Raw genomic sequence first — 14,320 nt, forward strand, 5'->3', positions numbered from 1 at the left:
ATAGAAATATGATTATGGCTGTGTCTCATGCTGCTGTGTTTCTTGTGTTTTCAGGTCCTATTGATCATCGCTTCAGTTATTGGGATCATTGTCTACAGGCTGTCGGTGTTCATAGTATTTTATGCAAAACTTCCCAAGGCCTCTAATACGACAGACCCAATCCAGAAATATCTGACTCCACAGACAGCCACGACCATTACTGCTTCCATCATCAGCTTCATCATCATCGTGATTCTGAACATGATGTATGAAAAAGTGGCAATCATGATTACTAACTTTGGTAAGGTCCTACAATAGCTTAGGTCATTCCTAAGACATTTTTAGGACCTGGTAAAAATAGAGACTGTATCTTTTAGGCATTTTAATTCCAGGATGTTAGAATTTTTAGCAAATTTCAAGTGTAAACATATTTTCTCTAGCTTGTATAGGAAATGAATTATCTACAGCTTTGCATTACTAAAAGGGACAAAGCAAAGACATCATTATAATGTCCAAGCTCTGTGTAAACAGATCAGTGCTGAATAATATTTTCAATTACATTAGATCATGTACCCTATTGTTGAAAGTAAATGGTCTCTTTATTGCAAATAAGTGGAATAGTGTCATGGTTCCAGGGGCAAATATGCTCCTCTGTTGCTGAGAGGACAAGTAATCACTCTGTTGCGTGCCTTCCCCCCCCCCATGCTGTTCATTTTAATATAGATCCATTCTCATCAGCGCTGGCTTTTGTAATAAATGTTTCTTCTCTCTGGCTTGTATCCCAGGCAGCTGCTTAGTGGCCTGAGTTACGTGCTTCCCACACATTGCATATGCCTGGGTCGTTCTCCAAATGGTCTGCTTGGTGGTCATCTCCTAAAAATGATCAGACCGCTTTAAATCCTAAACTAGGAGGATGACCCATTTCCCATTTTATCTTCCCCAAACGCTTCGAGTAAGTTGCCCCTTGTTTTGCTTGTTTTCTTCAACAGATCGACCTTACTGCAATTCAGGAAGACAAGAGAATACATTTAGCAGACTATTCAAAAGTAACTTTCTGTCAATTTATTTGATAGCATTGTGCTTGTAAATTTTAAGGAAGAGTTGAATATTTTCTGCCTTGTGGGGCTATTATATTCCTGGGGCGGGGGAACTCCTAGAACAATGTGTGAACTTGGAAGTAACACAGTAGCTATATTAAGGAATTCAAAACAGCTTTAAGGGAAACTGTGAATTGTATTTTTTTTTTAACATGTTAACTCATGTATCAGTGTCTTTGATTAGGATCTCAAAGCTGTTGACAATTTTGAAATCCTACTTTTCTTTGTTTTAATTACAGAACTCCCAAGGACCCAAACTGATTATGAGAATAGCCTAACCATGAAGATGTTCTTATTCCAGTTTGTCAACTACTACTCTTCATGTTTCTACATTGCATTCTTTAAGGGCAAATTTGTGGGTTATCCAGGAGATCCAGTTTATTGGCTGGGAAAATACAGAAATGAAGAGGTATGAATATAGAATTGTATTCTCTTGACAATCGAAGTTGCTTCATGTTTTCTCTCAGTTTCCCGATGAACAGTTTTTTCATTGTATATTCCTTAGATTTTATTTTAGTCTAAACAGAATATCAGAAAAAATAAAATTGCTATTTCATGTTAGACCCGTCTAAAATTTAAATGAGATTTTCTTAACATTTCCAGTGTGATCCAGGTGGCTGTCTCTTTGAATTGACAACGCAGCTGACAATAATCATGGGAGGAAAATCAATCTGGAATAACATACTAGAGGTGGTATTTCCGTGAGTATTAAGTTGTGTGACCTTGGGGATAGGACAAGTGATAAAACAGCCCACCCATGCAAGTCATTTACCTACAGCTCCGCACAGCGGAATGCCCACCTCTAAAATAGAGTAGAGGGGCCGGCCCGGTGGCACAGTGGTTGAGTTCGCACGTTCTGCTTCTCAGCGGCCCGGGGTTCGCCGGTTCGGATCCCAGGTGTGGACATGGCACTGCTTGGCACACCATGCTGTGGTAGGCATCCCATGTATAAAGTAGAGGAAGATGGGCATGATGTTAGCTCAGGGCCAGGCTTCCTCAGCAAAAAAGAGGAGGACTGGCAGTAGTTAGCTCAGGGCTAATCTTCCTCAAAAAATTTAAAAAAAAAATTAAAAAAATAAAATGGAGTAGACTTGGGGCCCGGCCCCGTGGCCAAGTGGTTAAGTTCATGCGCTCTGCTTCAGTGGCTCAGGGTTTCGCCAGTTCAAATCCTGGCCGCGGACATGGCACCACTCGTCAGGCCATGCTGAGGAGGCATCCCACATGCCACAACGAGAAGGACCTGCAACTGAAAATACACAACTATGTACCGGGGGCCTTTGGGGAGAAAAAGAAAAAAATTTTTTAAAAAAACCATGTTAAAATAGAGTAGACTCTATGGTTATTAAAGGTCTCCATACAAGGTGATCCCAACCAATGGTGTAAATATGTTTACACCATTAAATCCAGCATTTAATTATTAAGTTTAAAAACTCCTTCTTTATATTTACCTTAAATCCCCACCTGCTATAGTTTATGCCTATTAGCCCTGTTAGCTGTTGGTGGCTGACTGATGTAGCCCTTTGAGGGGTGGCCCTTGTTAGAGCCGTGAACTAAGTATTTCCACAACTTCTCACAACTTTCTCCTCCCTTTATACCATGCATTTGAAAATCAGTAGTAGGGGTTGGCCCCGTGGCCGAGTGGTTAAGTTCGCACACTTCGCTTTGGCAGCCCAGGGTTTTGCCGGTCCAGATCCTGGGCATGGACATGGCACCGCTCGTCAGGCCACAGTGAGGTGGCATCCCATATGCCACATGACTGGAGGGCCCCACAACTAAAAACACACAACTATGTACTAGGGAGGCTTTGGGGAGAAAAAGGAAAAATGAAATCTTTAAAAATAAGTAATAGTAGTTTGTTGAGTTCCTAGGATGTGCTAGTCACTATCATATATATCTCACGTAATCTTCCAAACTATCCTTATTTTTAATGTCCCTTTTGCAAATGAAGATTTGAGAAGAACGTATGTTAGCTAAGGTCACACTGTCCTTTTAAATTTTAGTTTAAGCCTGATCCCATATTAGTGGAAGGTCCAATGCCACCTGCGATTTCTGGGAGCTCAGTATTAGTTTTCTATTGTTGCTGTAACAAATCTCCACAAACTTAATGGTCATAGGAGGGAAAAAAAAACCCACCACAAAACAACACAGATTTAATATCTTATGGTTCCTTAAGTCAGAAGTCTGGCACAGGTCTCACTGGGCTAAAGTCAAGGTGTTAGCAGGACTGGGTTCCTTCCTGAAGGTTCTATGGGAATCTGTTTCTGTGCCTTTTCTGGCTTCTAGAGGCCGTCCACATTCCTTGGCATGTAACCTCTTTTCTCCATCTCAAAGCCAGCAACGTTGCATGTCTTTGACTCTTCCGCTCTGTCACATCTCCCCTCCTCTCCCTTCTTTTCTGCCTTCTACTTCTAATGACCCTGGGATTACCTTGGGCCCACCTGAATAATCTCCCTTTCTTAAAGTCAGCTGATTAGCAACCGTAACTCCATATGCAACCGTAATTCCCCTTTGCCATGTCACCTAACGTATTCATAGACGTCATAACCTAACATAGACATCTTTGGGGGGGGGGGGCATTTTTCTGCCTGTCACACTTAGCTTTTCAAGATAATTTCTGGCTCTGAGTTTCTCCTCTCACAAAATTTTTGATCTGTCTTCTGTCTTGGCTCCCACATCTATACTCTCTACTCTGGGCCAACCTGAATGTAGAGTGTAGCCCCTCTCCTTAGCATCCTCCACAACCACTCACACAAGCATGCTTTACTGATGTTTGGGGCACGGAGGCAGAAATTCAAAAAACTTTAATTTTGAAATTTAAAAAAACCTCCATCTTTTTAAAGACTTTCATCCCACTAAACAACTGGGGTTTGGTTTGGTTTGGTTTGGTTTTTAACTTATCACCCGTCTATGTAGGCTCCAGTCTCCTGCCATTTTACTTGTCTTCCCTCTACCACATACAGCTTCACTTTCTTTCTTCTTCTCTCTTCTCCCCATTACTAAGTTTCTGTTCATTCTCTTTGTAGAGCAGTGAAATTCTTTTCTTCCTATTTTTATAGAGCAGAAATCTCTGGATTTCAGTGTGTCCTTTCATATTTTTTCACCAGGGCTTCATCGTCCATCTTCAAGGTGAATTAGCAGGGTCAGTCTCTAAACAAAGACATCCCCCTCCTCCCAAAACAAGGTTCTGATCTTAGCTGTGAAGTTAATATTTTTTTTTACCCTACTGTGTCCCTTACCTTTGTTGAGCTCATATTCAGATTTTTCCAGATGAGTAAAGGTAGGTCATGCGCAAACACTGTGTTTCTATATGAAAATAAATAGAGGAAAGGCTTAACTCAGATTTTTAAAAAGCATTTTCTGAAGCAAGTAGGTTAATTATTTAACACTAAATTTTCATGACTAATTGGTTGTCAGTGAGCAATTTTCTGATTTAAAAAATTAGGTGTGGAGGGTATATTTCCTAAACAGGTGCTGAGAAATTCATATGAAATGAAACTTGATCACATGAAATATTTTAAAATAAAGGATGTGTTATCGTATCCATGGTCTGTTTGTACCTTCAAGTAAAATTGTTCTATTACTCCATTGTGGCAAATTACAGTGACCTGAACTTTGCCTTCAGTTGTTTCTACCCCTGGCCTAAAATATTAGGCAATGTGGTTTTGAATTATCTTTCCCTTGTTTGAAAGCTGGGAATGCTAAGTGTTAGCCAAATTAGAGAGTGACTTGCGCTCTTCTCTCCACTGCTTCTTCTCTTTGCATAAATGCTGGTTTCCTTCCTCCTTTTTTCAGGCAAAATCTTAACATGCCAAAGATGTATCAGTCACTCTTGCTACTTGAAACTGTATCCATCCCAAAAATACATAGCAAGGGAGAGACAAGCCTTATAAGTCAAGGGCTGATTTCATGCCATTTAAATATTTCAAAAGGAACACAGTGATGTGAGTTTCACCATCAACTTACTTCCTCCTCCTCCCGACCCGACTTGGAGTCCTTGACTAGGATTCTTGGAGCAAATGAAGAAGCCTGTCTGGCCCTGTGATCCAGTTCCCTTTGAGCTCTCTCCAGTACCGAAGGCAGTACCTGGCATTGCGTGGGCACTCAGTCAGAAGCACTGGAGGGAGGGAGTGACTCACATGCTTCAAATACATGACATCAGTAAATTAATAGAGTTGTTTGTAGAAACCAGAGAACGACCACAGAGCTCTTTGGTCTTCCCAGCCTCACTTAGTATTTTGATATTTGAGCATTCCTGGGAATTTTATTCTGTACTTGACGAAAGGCTGGTACAATTCCTGCATTAAGCAACTCGCTCTAGAGAGAGAAACTTTTATGATAAAATGTTAAGGAAAATAGAGGCCGGCCCGGTGGCACAATGGTTAAGTTTGCACATTCTGCTTCAGCGGCCAGAGGTTTGCCAGTTAGGATCCCAGGTGCGGACCTATGCACTGCTTATCCAGCCATGCTGTGGCAGGCATCCCACATACAAAGTAGAGGAAGATGGGCATGGACATTACCTCAGGGCCAGTCTTCCTCAGCAAAATTAGAGGATTGGCGGCAGATGTTAGCTCAGGGCTAATCTTCCTCAAAAAAAAAAAATAGTTAAGGAAAATAGAGTTAAATATCCAAAATGCCAAGAGCATCATCCTTTGGTGTTTACATAATGGATGGCTGTAATTTTCTTCCTTGGTATGTTTTCTGTATTTTCTACAATGGGTATGCACTGCACTACTTATATAATAAGAAAACGTGAACTGCTATGAGAGAAAATATCCCTTCTCAAGATATGATTTGGCTAGAGGATGAACCAGAGACATACAATAAGAAAATCCTAAATACAGGTCCCCCTCACTATCCACACTCACTCTGTAAGTTCTGGAACAGTAAACTCGAGAATGAAATAGATTCAGTTAGTGAAGGATGCTTGTATTCAAAATTAGCAAGTAGGAATACTGTAGCATGTCCTAAACAGGAATGGTGATTATCTGTAGGGTGTGGATTAAGCATGATAATGTAGATACAAAGACAAAATGAGGTGTAAAATGCTTCACACTGTGCTTTACACATAACAAGTACTTAGTGAAGGGCAACTTATTCTGCTGCTGTTATGTTAATATGCATGGTAAATTCCTAAGAAAATTATTTTGTAACCCCTGCTAAAGGGAGGAAGCTGCTGGCCTTGGTGGGGGGAAGAAGTATCTGGCACCTGGGGCCTTATCTCAGACTTGACTGATTCCAGAGCTCTGGGTTGGGGTATAGGATGCTGCACTATCAACAAGCCTTGCATGTCATTCTGATGGTGCTGATGTGGGATCCACCAATCCAGACAGCACTGTGTCCCCAAGCCAAGAGTCTAAGTAACTTAAGCCTTATTTCTGGTTGGCTTCAGCTAGCATAGCCTGTATTGGTCAAGAGAAAAGTTCCACGCAGCGGGTTTTGATGTGTTAGGAAGTGTGCTAAATACCTTACCTGTTTTAAATCATTTAATCCCAACAGCAACCCTGGGAAGTGCAGGTTTTTATCCCCCAACTTCATTTGAACTTGACTAAAGTTAAATGGCAAGTAAGCAATGAAGTGTGGGTCCAGATTGAGGAGTGTCTGAGTCCATATCCCGTCCACTTTCCACAGTCTCCTGCTGTGTCCCCAATGTCATAGAAGAGGAAGAAGTGGAGAAAGATTGTGAAGCCAGGGGCATATTCCGTTGTAGAGAAATCTCCCCTTAATAAACCTTGGGGAGAGGTCAGTGATACGTTAACACTGAGGTCAGTAGCAGTGGGAAACCCAGCACAGTGAGCTCTCTCTAACTCATATTTTACACGGTGCATGTGCCTGTAGGCAGCGTACACAACCGTCTTGACAGGAGTGTGACGCCTTCTCATTGTCTGAATTTGAAATCCATACAAACGTGGTGTTTAATCAGCCAAAGCTTAGCCAGATGTTTCTATCTGTATTTGAAGTTGTTTGTTGTTGTGCCTCTTCTGATGAGCTCCACGAGTAAACCACAAGCCAGCTGTTGCTTTAGGGGACAACGGTTCTTTAGGCTACAGGTGCACACTTCATTTCACTGCCAACGCTGATTCCTTTTCAGGACAAATGGCTGTAAAGAAGGGGAAAGCATTTATCTGGGACGCTAGGCTTTGAGAAAGGAAAAAACATAACACATAAGAAAGACAGCAGACAGCTCTGGGGGGGGCAGTATCCAGTAGTGGGCAGAGCGCCGGGCCGCCATTTGAGGCTGTGTCTTCTGGTTCTTCACTCTGACTTGAGGAGGCATTTCACTTCTCTGGTCCTTGATTTGTTCGGCTTAAAATAGGGTCTTGGACCTGTTTTATCTAATGTCAAAGTATGTCACTTTTCTCTCAGTGACCGACCCTCAATGGCTCCCCACTTCCCTCAGAGTAAAAAATGCCCCAATCCTCACAGTGATCTCTTAGGCCCCAACCCCCTACTGGCCCTGGACCACATCAGCCTCTATGCTGTCCATCAAATGTGGGAGGCCTGCCTGCTCCTGCCTCCAGGGCTCTTCAGTGCTGTTCCCTCCACCCCTTTGCCTCCGTCACACCCTTATTGGAATGTCCCTCTTACCCAGGCCTTCCCTGCCACCGTCCCCCCCCACGCCCCCCCCCCCCACCGCAGATGTAGACCCTCTCCCTTCCTTGCCCCACTTTATTCTCCTGCACAGCACTTGTCACCAGCTCACATACCATGTCTGTCTTTTATTTTCTCTGCTGATTTTCCTACTGGAAAGACCATTTTGAATAAGATGGAAATTAAAAAAAAACTAAATCAAATGGGGGAAAATATCTTTTAAAAATCAACCTGCCCCCATGGAGAGGAGGTAGGAGAAAAAATAGCAATTAGAATTTTGATAGACCCAGGTGTATAGTCAGTACTATTTTTCAAAATATTTTGGGGTAGAGAGGCAGAAATAAAAAATTTAGCATGAAAACAAGAAGTTTGTGTAGTTATATACATACAAGATTATGTATTCAGCTTCAGATATCAGCAAAATACTTTGATGACCTTGGTCTGATAATGTTCTGATGTATAATTTGATCTTTTTTGGCAGCTGGGTCATGAATATATGTAGACTGTATTTCACGGCTTCGAGCACAGAAAAGAAGACCCCACGATGGGAACAGGACTACCACCTGCAGCTCATGGGAAAACTGGGGTTATTTTATGAATATCTTGAAATGAGTAAGTCCTTTGTGAAGTTTTACGTGATATAAATTACATTGGAGCATGTTTGGGATCCCAAGAGCACCCATTATTGAGCCAAATAATTCTCCAGCATATTGAAATGAAGAGGAGTATGTTTTTCTCCACTAGACAAAATTATACAGTCAGGCTTTCCAATAAGGTGACTGTGTGTATCTTTGTCAATATTTATGTTGTAGAAAGCTAAAGATTTATTACCAAGCAATGAAATGGAATATTCATTGAAGTACACATTCACCATTATTTCTCAGAGCATTTGAGCAGTGTTGTCTGAAAATGAACTCAGAACTATTGTTAGATGTGATTCAGCTTGGGCTGGAGTCCATGCAGGCGCAGCTGTTGGCCGATACACTTCTGAACCGGGTCGTTTAAGTAAGCCTGTACAGAAAGCCTGGAGGAGCCTGCTGCTCTGTGGCAGAAATGATCACAGGGTCTCCCCTTTCATACCTCACACCTGCCTTTGACAGCCTGTGAGGTGTGAATAGCTATCTATTTCTTCTGGCCAGTGGTTTCTGCCTGGTTCCTTGAGTGACCTCATGGTTAATCACTGGCTTGAATTCAAAACCTCTTTGCTGGTCTGGAATTACGATTTAGCACAGTTCCCCTCCTACTTGAATGTCTTTGCCCATTTGTGCGATATTTGCTTGGGCTCTGTTTCTCTTCACTTGCACTTGGTTTTGAGCTCTCAGTTGCCTTTAAATGGATACATCTCAAAATAGATTTCATAGGAAAACACCATCTTTTCTATTACGCATGACACGTTTCTATCTAATAGAAGGCTAACAATTTACGTGTTTTGCATCTGTCCCTTTCAGCTAACTGTTGCATTAAATTACAATTTTTTTAAACTTAGGAGAATAGAACAGGAAGTACAACACCTTGGTTGACAGGCCTTGCATTTCTGCATACAGGTTGGCGTGTTTGCAAAGGCTACCCCCCTTGTGGTTCCTGTTTACAAGTCTACAGATAGAGGGTGGTTTTTATTAAATCGCATTCTATATATAAAATAATTGCTTTTAAAAATATACATTATATGTAGAAACACATCTGCTTCCTTCGGTGAGTGAAAGGTTCCTCTTTAGCTTCTTCAGTCAACAACACTTTGCAGCCTGGAGTCTGATTTGAATTTCATTTTTGCTTTTTTAATGTTTCATGACCAGGTTCGATTAAGGGTGTAGCTTCAGTGCATAATGTAGGCTTTATATTTATTTATTTATTTGTTCTGTTTCTTTTCAAAAAGACTACAGTTACCTGTTATTCCAAAATGAGTCATAATTGTAAATATTTCTTATTGGAGCTATTATCAGCATCAGTAATAATGACGTTCTGGGGCAGAATATCATTTGTTATTTTAGCACAAAAAAAAACCTTGGAAAAAAGCTATTTTTCTGTACTTGATCAGTCAAATAAATGGCACGGAGAGGAAAAGTTATATGGTCATGCTTTGGGGAGAAGTTAATATGACTTTTAGAGTTTCATTATCTCATGAAAATAATTACCAAGTAAATAATTTGGCCTCACCCTACCCTACAAGAAAGGATGGAATAACAACTGTTAGAGACATATTTTTTAGATTTATTAAATTGTTTTTCTATTATCCAAATAATGTGGAATTAGAAGAATTAATCCTTTTCTGAGAGCAGGCAGTCTGTTATTCTGTATTCAGCACCAGAGTGAAATCTATTTTTTGTTCTTTTAGTTCGTATAGAGTTTTCAAGTGCCTCTTGAATTATTTTTGTTCTTCTAAAATAAATATAGAGCTCCTTTCGCCACGGTTTCCTCCCTCCTGTTTTTCCCGTGTTCATTAATGATGCCACCATCTACCTTTTTAATCAGCCTCCCAGCTGCTGAAGGGAACTGTCTTCTGACAGACCACCCTGGAGCCCTCCCCCTTGCGTAGGCCTTGCCCCCAGCCACCATCTCTGTTCCTCTCTGCCCACAGAGGGAACTAGAACTTGCCTCTGCCTGAAATACCTTTCTCTTCTTTTCTACCTGAGGAATTCCTGCCAAGCCTCAGCAGGAACCCTCAGCCCTTCACACAGATTTGCTGCTCTTTTCTCTAGGCATTAACAGCACCTGAGTCCTGTCTGATGGTATGTGATGGTGTGCATGCGTCTTTCCCTGGCTAGATTAGTCCTTTAGAGGTAGCTGCCCAGGCCTTTGCATCTTTCAGTCCTCAACTGGAGCACCACAGCCTGGTCCTAGTACTCATAAATATTTATTTAAGTGACTTGAGTTTGAAGTTTCAGCATACACATACAACTGTTAATTGAGTTTACATTAACATTGCCCCAGCCACCCCCACCAACTTCTATATAGCATATATGTTTTGGGTTTTTACTGAGTAAAATTTCTTTTTTATGTTATTTAGTGAATTTCTGACCATCCTTTGAAATTATTAGAGTAACCCTGGGGTGTTAACCAAAACTGCCTCCCTAAGTGTATGGTCCTGACTTCTGAGAACTCAGACACGGAACATAAGAGAAATAATCAGTCTTAAAATCTGGAAGCCATAAGGTACCGTTTTAGACTTAGAGCACCACACAGCACCGACACCAGTCTCTTGAGCACTTGGTGATGCCTTCCCAGGGGCCAGGGCCCATAATTCAAGTGCGGTCTCAGAGCAGATTTGAAAGCGATGAAGTGGGCCCTGTTTGTCTCTGGTTCTGCCTCTTCCACCCTTGCCATGTTAACTTGACCTTGCCTTCCTTCATCCCCAAGTTCACTTTTAAAGACCTGTTAAAGCAGTGGCCTTCATATATAATTTTCTCCATTAGTTTACTGTAATTAATATCAACTGTTCCTCAACATCTCCTTGCACCCACCCCTGCACTCCCAGCACTCAGGCCTGCCATCCCCCTCCTCCCTCATCTCTGCTCTGTTTCTGCTCACCACGTGCAATGGTGTTTCCTCATCTTTGCAGGATGTGCTTTCCAAAATGGCAATTAGGTAACTGGGGGGCTTTGGAGGCCTCCTATCTCTTTACTCATTCATTCATTCATTCATTCAGTAAACATTTATTAAGCACCTGCTATGCCAAACACTGTATCAATTGCTGGGAATACCAAGACAAGTAAGACTTGGTGCCTGCCCTCACAGAGCCAAGTGAGGGGTAGAGAGTACTTGGTGGATTGTTAGGAAAGTGAATGCAAATCAGACTTCCTAGAGCAGGTGACATTTGAACTGGATTTTGAAGGGTGAATGGAAGTTAGCTGCCTAAAGTATGGTGGGGAAAATGGACATTTCATGCAGAGAGGTGGACACATTTAAAAGTACGAGGACATGAAACAGTTTGGCCAGGTCCAAGAATGGCGAGTAAATATGGCTAGAACAAAGGATCCATAGGTGGAAATACAAGGTAAGCAAGGGCTGTGTCATGATGGCTCTTGTGTACTTAGCCAGGGGACTTAAACTGATCCTTAAAGAAATATGATACATAAGAATATTTGTAAGCAAGAGAATTGTGTAACGTTTATGTTGAAGAAGGTCAGATTCCTCTGGCAGCAGAAGGAAAGATGATATTTTGGGTAGAGTTTATATTTCGTGGGAGGAGGCTGTTTCAGGAGGCTAACGCTAGGTACCTCAGACTACAAGTGATAAGTGCCTAAATCAAGGCTGAGAGGATAGGAGTAGAGCTAGGGAGACACATTTGCTAGGTGTTAAAGAGGTAACTAGTATGGCAGGTGAGGAATAGAATTGTTGAGATAACTTCAAGGAGCCTAAATATGCCAGGTGGAATATTAAGGAGAGGAGCTGGTTTTGAGGAAATGGTTCAGTGTTGGATATCTTGAGTGTGAGGTGTCTATGGGACATCTGAGAGACGCTGTCCATTAGAAAGCTGGATTTGCCAGTTAGGAGCTCAGAGGAGCTGTGGGTGAGGCCCTGGGGGTGATTCAGACATGCCAGGCAGAGAATCGATGATGAGGCCATGGGGAAAAGGGGTATTTAAAGGGTGAATGGGGCAAGAGAAATCCACAAAGAGAAGGGAGAATAGCAGAACAGTTGGAAGAAATCTAGCTAGTTGTATCAATACAGAGAAGGCTTAGAAGGCAATAACTTTGCTTAACAGGCATTTGAACACTGACTAAAAGGAGCATGATGAAAAATATGGGGCATGGGGGAAGCAAGAACTAGAGCCCACATTTACTTGCTTAGACTGTGGGGGGAAAGCGGAAGAAGCGCTGTAGCTAAGTAGCCTTTAAAAAAATACATACGCTTATATACACACACACACTCCCATCTAGGCTTTTTAAAATTAAGTAAAACCATCAGGGAGGAAAAACATTCCACAGAGATGGAAATGTTTGGCCATATGAAAAGCTGCCTAGTAATCAAAGAAATGGGGACTGAAAATGTAAACTGGCTTTGGAATATGCAGCCACTAGCAGTTAACGAGAGGAGTTTCAGCGCAGTGGTGGGGACCACAGCAGGGCATGGGGCCTTGAAGAGGGAGTGAGTAGTAGAGAAATAATCAGTGTAGGTACTTCAACAAACTTGACTGTACAGCGGGGAGAAAAGCATAAAAAGTATGAGAGCACAATATAGGGTCATGAAAATGTCCCAGGCAAGGGCTATCTTTGTTTTGACCCTGGGTGTTTTTGGTCTTGCTGAATTAATAGGTCTTTCTTGTTGTTGTTCTTGTTTTCAAAAGTTGTTCAGAAAGTTCTTCTCACCTGAATATCAGAACAGATTATACCATGTTGGTTTTTTCTGGTGCTTTATTTTTTAATCAAAAAATTTTAATCTATCTGGAATTTATTTTGGTGTCAAAAGTGAGGACAGCAGACCAGCTTTTCCAGTGATTTAGCTAATTGCTCCAATACTTGAATCCACTGATTTGAAGTATCACTTTTATAATATATTAAAATCCCATGAGCATCTGCGTCTATTCTTGACGTCTATTCTGCTTAATTCGTACTATCTATTAATGCATTAGTTCTAAACTCTTTGAAAAACCATAGCATTATAATATGCATTAATATCTCCTAGAGCTGGTCTCATTTTCTCCTTTTTCAGAATTTCCCTAATACTGTCAATTCAGACATCCCTCCTCATTATTTTACTTGTGTCATTGTGTATATTTTTTGAAGAACTTTAGCATCGCCTTTCAGCTTTTTTCCTTAAATCCATTTGGGACTATTAACTAAACTTGCATTCGAATTCTAAATTATATTTTAGAGAAAAAACATTTGATATGTCCCCAAAGTTGAGTCTACTCAATTAAGAGTATAGTACATCCTACCATTCATTCATTCATCATTTGTTTTTATTTTTTTAAGTCAATTATCATAACAGTCTTAACATTTCTAATTTTTTCCTAAATGGTGTGTGCTTTTGTTGTTATTATAAATGGTATCTTTTTTTTTCTTTGGGATTTTTAACTGGGTTTTTTGCTAATAAATATAGTCCTAATTTCTGGCTTCTCTCGAATAATGAGTTTTGCAACATTGGGCCCTCATTCCAAGATGGCGACTATGAGTGTTCCCTTTCATTAGGACATGCACTTGCCAGTTTACCACAACTCACTGCACCCATTCCACACATTTCTCTAACTTGCCTGGCCCCTGTGGACAGATGAGTTTATTTCAGGTCGGATGAGTCATAGACGCAGATGTTGACCTCACTGCTCAGTGTTGTGCCGCTGACTGTATGACATCACTAACTCTGGTCCTTGCCTGTCTGACTTTCCTGAATACAATGACTCCTGCCTGACCTGTGGACCTGCCAGATTTTTCCAGCTCTGTCTGCTCTTGTGCAGCACACACCCTGGAGTCTCAGACCTGAAGCAAATGCTGGCTCCTCCTACCTAGACACCCCCTCCACAGTCTTGCCCTTCCTGGCCAGAGGGTCCCTGTCCCTGGTCTGAGCACTAGCCCTACGGGGCTGTAACCTTTCTTCTCATCCAGTCTTAGTTATGTACCTTAACCAGGTTACTTTAAAGGTCTGCGACTTAGGAGGGAGGGGTCTACAATGCAAAAATTTCTTTCTTAAATCTCTGGCCTGATCATTTCTGACCTCTACCT

General features: G+C 41.4%; 1 protein-coding gene and 1 long non-coding RNA gene across 9 annotated transcripts in view; one reads left to right on the forward strand and one right to left on the reverse strand.

The window, feature by feature from the left end:
* Positions 1 to 14,320, forward strand: part of ANO6 (anoctamin 6) — a 187,899-nt gene that overhangs the window by 157,941 nt on the left and 15,638 nt on the right. For all 8 annotated transcript variants that reach the window (XM_070621109.1, XM_070621107.1, XM_070621115.1 and 5 more), the window contains 4 exons: positions 55 to 280; positions 1,316 to 1,485; positions 1,680 to 1,777; positions 8,146 to 8,276. In XM_070621109.1, the coding sequence (XP_070477210.1) occupies positions 55 to 280; positions 1,316 to 1,485; positions 1,680 to 1,777; positions 8,146 to 8,276 (625 nt within the window). The remainder of the gene's footprint in view (positions 1 to 54; positions 281 to 1,315; positions 1,486 to 1,679; positions 1,778 to 8,145; positions 8,277 to 14,320) is intronic.
* LOC139083558 (uncharacterized) overlaps positions 6,546 to 14,320 on the reverse strand; it is a 56,765-nt gene continuing 48,990 nt past the window's right edge. The window contains exon 3 of the long non-coding RNA XR_011540390.1: positions 6,546 to 7,173. This is a non-coding gene — a long non-coding RNA (uncharacterized lncRNA). The remainder of the gene's footprint in view (positions 7,174 to 14,320) is intronic.

This window comes from Equus przewalskii, chromosome 5, assembly GCF_037783145.1.
Source record: "Equus przewalskii isolate Varuska chromosome 5, EquPr2, whole genome shotgun sequence".
NCBI classification, from domain to species: domain Eukaryota; kingdom Metazoa; phylum Chordata; class Mammalia; order Perissodactyla; family Equidae; genus Equus; species Equus przewalskii.